At 45.7% G+C, this 6,415-nt stretch overlaps 1 protein-coding gene across 1 annotated transcript; it reads left to right on the top strand.

Annotated features, from left to right (window-relative positions):
- Nucleotides 1-377: 377 nt before the first annotated feature.
- On the top strand, nt 378-5,612 carry LOC141938573 (uncharacterized; the record flags this gene model as incomplete). Its single annotated transcript, XM_074857445.1, has 7 exons — nt 378-728; nt 774-2,019; nt 2,268-2,393; nt 2,922-3,097; nt 3,506-3,682; nt 4,097-4,382; nt 5,304-5,612. Coding segments are annotated over exons 1-7 (2,671 nt in total), but the record flags the coding sequence as incomplete, so codon positions are not given.
- Between the last annotated feature and the right edge of the window lie 803 nt (nt 5,613-6,415).

The raw sequence follows: 6,415 nt of genomic DNA on the forward strand, positions 1-6,415 counted from the left end.
CGCTCCAGCCGCACCTGGCCCTACACCCGAAAGGGTGAGAGGTGTCCAGAAAGCAAGGGGGGTGATTTGAGATTCCCGCACACCACACACACCTCGGTGTATTGCACCCCAAACTCGAATTGAGGGCTCTGTCTATCAGGATCAAGTGCAAGGATCTCTTAGTGCAAAAGGGGGAACTGCCCTCAATAAATGAGGTCGACTACCTGGGGAAGTGAAAGGGACAAACTGAGAAAGTCTGCAACTAAGTTTAACCTCCCTGTGGTAGATCTTGGTCCCTTCAGCCACTCGGGGAAGAGAAGGGCGACGCAGCTGCTGTTGCGTCTGTGGTGTAACTAAGTTTTCCTCCCCGAAGTGAGTTCAGCCCCTTCATAATAAGAATGACTGAAAAAGATGTTTATCAAAACCCTCCATTAGTAAAAAATCTTGACTCGTTCTATGCACTCTTGGCAAAGTATGGAGCTCGACCCTCCCCACCCGGGGAAGAGTGGGCTCGAGACAATTGGGCAAATTTACAGAGTGTAACAGACCGAGTGATTTCCATACATAATGAGGCTAGATTACGGTCAGGTAAAGGCAAAGCGATAATCTGTGCAGTCCTTGGAGCCAGCCTGGTCGCAGCAATTGAAGACCGCTCTAAGCGGCGTAGCCATGAAAAACAAATCATAGAATCCCTTGAAAATTTGGTACAACTTTTGCAGAAAACAATCTCCAACCTGGAAGATCAATTAGTAGAAAAGGAGAAAGCAGTTTGCTTGTTCAAGCAGCAGACAGAGGAAAAGGAGGAAGAAAACCGCTGTCTAAAAGATGCCCTAAGAGAAGAATTTTCAAAGTCTGCTGAATCACTGAGTGAGATAGAAATGATGATGGAAGAGGTAGGTGTTCGGCAAATAAGTCAAATATACCCTCAAAAGGAACTAAAGGAAGCAAAGAAACGCTTCAGGGAGAACCCCCGAGTTAGACCTTTGATTAAAGCAGAATATGCTTATATAAATGATGAGGATAACGACCCACATATTACCACCAAAGAGATACCATATACTCCCACCGAATTGGCCAAGATGAAAAGAGAGTATGGGCGCCTTCCCAAAGAATCCGAAACAGAGTATGTATGGCGCGTATCTCTAACCGGAGGGGACCAAATTCAGTTAAATGAAAAGGAGGCAAGTGGTTACTGGGGTCACGGTGTCTTTTTAACAACAGGGGATAGACGTGCCCCATGGTCCCTAACCCAGCGGGCTGCTTATTGGGCCGGAGGGTTGAACCCTTTAGACAGGGGGGATCCCCTGGCAATCACAGGCACAATAGATCAATTGCTAGAAAGTGTGCACAAAGCAGCCTGCCTGCAAATGATACATGAAAGGAAATTAGTCCCTGGATGTGAATCCCCGATGATGTTGTCTGTGAATCCTGAAATCATGACTCCTTTAATAAGGGGGCTCCCAGAGTCACTCAGATCTACCGGGATTGATCTCCAAAGAACCATAGCATCTTTGGACCCGGTAGAAAAGCTGGAGAGCTTTATAAATGGCAGGAGAGATGAAACCAATACTGGCTCAGATTCACCTTTCAATCATAGCTCAACTCCTTCCCGTTCAAAACATAAAAAGAGGTGGACATGGGGAGATGTAGCTCAGGAATTGATAGATTATAGCAGGAAATATGGTCCTGTGAGGACTCTGGAGGAAAAATCAAAAGGGATCCGTCAAATAGGAGCTAAAGATCTACCCCTTTCCGTTAGCAAGACTGCAACCTCTTCCACTGACCATGCTGCTGTTGCTGACTACTCCCACTCTAAAACAGGAGGAGGACAGCCCCTGACTCGACAACAGTGGTGGGCTTTGGGAATTAAAAAGGGAGTTCCCAGGGATATAATGGATGGTTTACCCCTTAATAAGCTGAGTAAACTAATATCAAGGTGGTATGGTCCGAAACAACACCCACAGCACTCACCGACAAATACAGAAACCTCTCCTGTCACGCCCACGGCCCCCCCTGTGGAGAACACGGGCGACGGGAAAAGTCAGCAGGGAAACTAGAACCTCCGTTCCTTAGCAGTGGGCGGGGGAACGGAGGATGGATTTATATCCGACAGCTCACTAAAACTAATAGAGGAGATTTATTGATTACAGCTATTGTAGGACCTAAGCGCGCACCCGTAACTTTTTTAATTGACACCGGGGCTCAGATCTCTGCCCTGACTGAGGAAGATGCACGGAGGTGTGGGGTGATTCCCTCTAAGCAAAACGTTTGTGTCCTGAATGCTTTAGGGTCAACAGAGGTTATGAACGTTGCTCCGGTTAGGCTGATGCTACCGGGAGAGGAAAGCACGGTCACTATTTACATGGTGGTTGGAAACATTCCAACCAACTTGTTAGGAATAGATGCCCTCAAAGGTAGGGGGTGGGAGGATTCAGAAGGATTGTTGTGGACTTTCGGGACACCGCAACTGAACATCAGGCTGCTTCAAACTGCACCCCCTCTGCCGCTTAGCAAAATAACCAATGTCAAACAATACCCCCTCCCCCTGGGAGCAAAGGAAGGTATCAAACCAGTCATGCAGGAGATGCGGGAACAAGGAGTGGTGATAAATACCCATTCTCCTTTTAACTCGCCGGTGTGGCCAGTGAAAAAACCTAATGGGAAGTGGAGGCTCACTATAGATTTTCGAAGGCTGAATGCTAACACAGAGCCCCTAACTGCCGCGGTCCCTAACATGGCTGAATTGGTAATAACAATTCAGGAGAAAGCTCATCCAATTATGGCAACCATAGATGTTAAAGATATGTTTTTCATGATACCTTTGCGACCAGAAGACAGAGATCGTTTTGCTTTTACGTGGGAGGGACAACAATTCACCTTTACCCGGCTGCCTCAGGGATACAAACATTCCCCTACACTTGCTCACCATGCTTTGGCCCAAGAACTGGAGAAAATACCAAAAGCCAAAGGCGTAGCTGTTTATCAGTATATTGATGATATTCTTGTGGGGGGAGATAAAGAAGAGGAGGTAGGAATGACCCAACAGAACATCATCTCCCATTTGGAGAACCTGGGTTTGCAAATTCCCCCAGAAAAGGTCCAAAAGCCATCACAAGAAGTAAAGTTTTTGGGGATTTGGTGGAAAGGGGGAATGACATGTATCCCCCCAGACACTCTCACTTCCCTAGATCAGATTAAAATGCCTGAATCAAAAAAGGATTTGCAGCATGCTTTAGGGCTATTGGTATTCTGGAGAAAACATATCCCAGACTTTTCCATCATTGCCAGACCTCTTTATGATTTACTGAAGAAAAGGGCCAAATGGGAATGGACTGCTTCTCAGGAAGAAGCAATGCAATTGTTAATTTTTGAGGCAGCAGCTCACCAGGCTCTTGGCCCTATTCACCCTTCAGACCCCTTTCAGGTAGAATGGGGGTTTGCCACTACAGGATTGTCAGTACACATTTGGCAGCTTGGTCCTGAGGGCCCAACCCGCCCCGTAGGATTTTATTCCCGTGGCTTTAAGGATGCCGAGAAGAGATATACTGCATGGGAGAAAGGTTTGTTTGTGGTTAGCCTGGCTCTCATAGAAGTGGAGAAAATCACACGTCAACAACCAATTGTGCTAAGAGGCCCGTTCAAAGTTATAAAAGCAGTCTCTAACGGGACCCCCCCTCCTGATGGGGTAGCCCAGAGAGCCTCGGTACGAAAGTGGTATGCTCAAATTGAACACTACTGTAACCTTTTTTCAGTGACTGAAGGAGCTCTGAAAAACTTAGCTATCCAAGAAACAGAGAGCCTGGACAGCAGCCAAGACAAACCTATCTCAGTTATTCGGGTGGCCCCTCCTTTCCTCCACGATCAGTCAGTGAATGCTTGGTTTACCGATGCTTCTGCAAAGCGAGAAGGAAAAGTGTGGCAATACCGGGCAGTAGCTCTCCACACTGCTACTGATGAACAGATAATAACAGAGGGAGAAGGGAGTGCCCAGGTAGGAGAATTAATTGCAGTATGGAGTGTTTTCAAGCGTGAAGCACAAACCACTTCCCCAGTCCACATATATACTGATTCTTATGCAGTGTTTAAGGGATGTACTGAATGGCTCCCTTTCTGGGAGCAAAATGAATGGGAGGTTAACAGAATTCCAGTATGGCAAAAGGACAAGTGGCAAGAAATCTTGAGCATTGCCAGCCAAGGGAACTTTGCTGTGGGATGGGTAGCTTCTCATCAAGTAGATGGGGGCTCAGCAGGAGAATGGAACAACAAAGCTGATGAATTAGCAAGACTAGCTCCTGTACAAAAGGACCAGATCACAGAAGACTGGGAACGTCTGTTAGAATGGTTGCATATAAAACGAAAACATACGGGAGCTAAAGATCTGTATCGTGAAGCCCTTGCTCGAGGTTGGCCTGTCACCAGGGAAATGTGTAAAACTTGCATATCAGCCTGCGAACAGTGTCGTACACGGCTCGAAAGACACCCCTTAGAGGATGACCCCCTGCATTTAAGAGAGGGTAAAGGCTTGTGGGATGCCTGGCAGGTAGATTATATCGGCCCCTTTAAGAAATCAGGAGGAAAACGTTTTGTGCTGGTGGGAGTGGAAATAACATCAGGGCTAGTCCAAGCCGAAGCTTTTAACAAAGCTACAGGAGAAAAAACAGTGAAAGCACTGCATGAATGGTTTGGAATTTTTCCAAAACCACAAGAAATACAATCTGACAATGGCTCCCACTTCACTGCCAAAATCGTACAGGATTGGGCACGAAGCGAAGGAATTAAATGGGTCTTCCACACTCCATACTATCCACAGGCCAATGGAATTGTAGAAAGGACAAATGGTCTCTTAAAACGACTTTTGAAGCCACAGGAGGGAAATTGGGATGTCCGTCTATGGGAAGCTATCAAAGGTGTAAATGATAGATGGGGGGTAAATGGATGCCCTAAAATTACTGCATTTTGCCCGAAGGCACCCTCCCTAGTTCCCTCATTAAAGGGACCAGATAATTCCAGGAACCCAGCACACTTCCCTGGACAACCTGTCCTAGTAGAGCTTCCCACCGTGGGAAGTGTACCATTAGTACTAAAAACCCCACTGAATATACACTCATGGGTAGCATCTGATGCTGTAGGGAAGGAACATCGGATAAATACTCGCTGGATAATTCCATCATTCTAGTTTTCTGTCCAGTATTAATTTCTCTTGCCTTGGAGAGGCAAGTCCTGTTGCTTTCTTGTTGCAGAAGAACTCCGAGGGACACCAAGAATAACATGAACCATGAATCACTTAATTGGATTGGTAGTATTTCTCTGCATCTTACCCCTAGCCCGTAACCAAAAGAATACAGAATGGCCTTGGACAGATGCCTATTTTGGGCATACAGGCGTCATGGGAAAAAATCCATTGGGGATGAATTTGGCAACGGTCATAATATATGACAACATGACATTTCGATCAGACAAATGGGAAATGACAAATTCGATCCATACCTGGACAGTTGAAAGAGGAAAAGAGATACAGATCGGTTGTAAAATCTTCAATGCAAGTGATGCAAAAGATCCGCCTCCCCTGACTCAAATCACCATCAAGGAAATTTCCAACGGAAAAATGGGATCCAGAATAGGCCAAACCCATTGTGCGGCTGAGGTTTGTTGGTATGCGTTTACTGCAATCCGACCAGTATTCATTATTTGTTTAGGAGGAACCAGATTAAAGAACCGAGCTGTATCTTTTAAATTTAGATTAAATATAACACAGGAGGAAACCACAGCCGCTCCTGTTCATACTGTTCCTACTCAGGTTGCTACTTCAAATCACATAGAACTGGAACAATTAAGAGCACCATATGTGTATCCGATAGGACCATATGTAATCAGGAATACAGGCCAACAACAAATGTTGTTTAACCCGGCATGGTCTCTCAAACGAGTTGAATTGCTGATGCAAAACAATGTTTCGGACATTCAGCCAGCTTGCTCACCCTTCCTAAAGGCTTCTTACGAGGGATGGACAACCTGGCTGCAAAAACGAACTCTTTCCACGGGAAGAACACGGAGAGACCTAACCGGTGTTTTGGGAACAGGATTGGGAGTTTTAAATAGTATCGATTCAGAGGTAATAATGAACAAATTGGCTACCTCAATTAGTGATTTGGCTAACTTACAACAGCCTTTGCGATCATCTTTATTGGCTCTGGGGACTAACCAGTGGCTGTTGTCAAATATATTACCAAAGTGGGAAAAGGTAAATGTAAAGGATCATGAATTGATTGCAGATGCACTTGGGGTGATACAGAATAACCTCTCTTTGGCTCTCAGCTGTATCCAGGCTCAAGTATGGATGCAGTCGGTAGCCGCCTCAATTATAAGAGAAGGTGAAGAAGGCACTCTCCCTACTGAAATTAGGAAAATAATTTGGGACAGTGCCACTGATTTTGAG

The sequence above is a fragment of the Strix uralensis genome, unplaced genomic scaffold, assembly GCF_047716275.1.
Source record: "Strix uralensis isolate ZFMK-TIS-50842 unplaced genomic scaffold, bStrUra1 scaffold_202, whole genome shotgun sequence".
NCBI classification, from domain to species: domain Eukaryota; kingdom Metazoa; phylum Chordata; class Aves; order Strigiformes; family Strigidae; genus Strix; species Strix uralensis.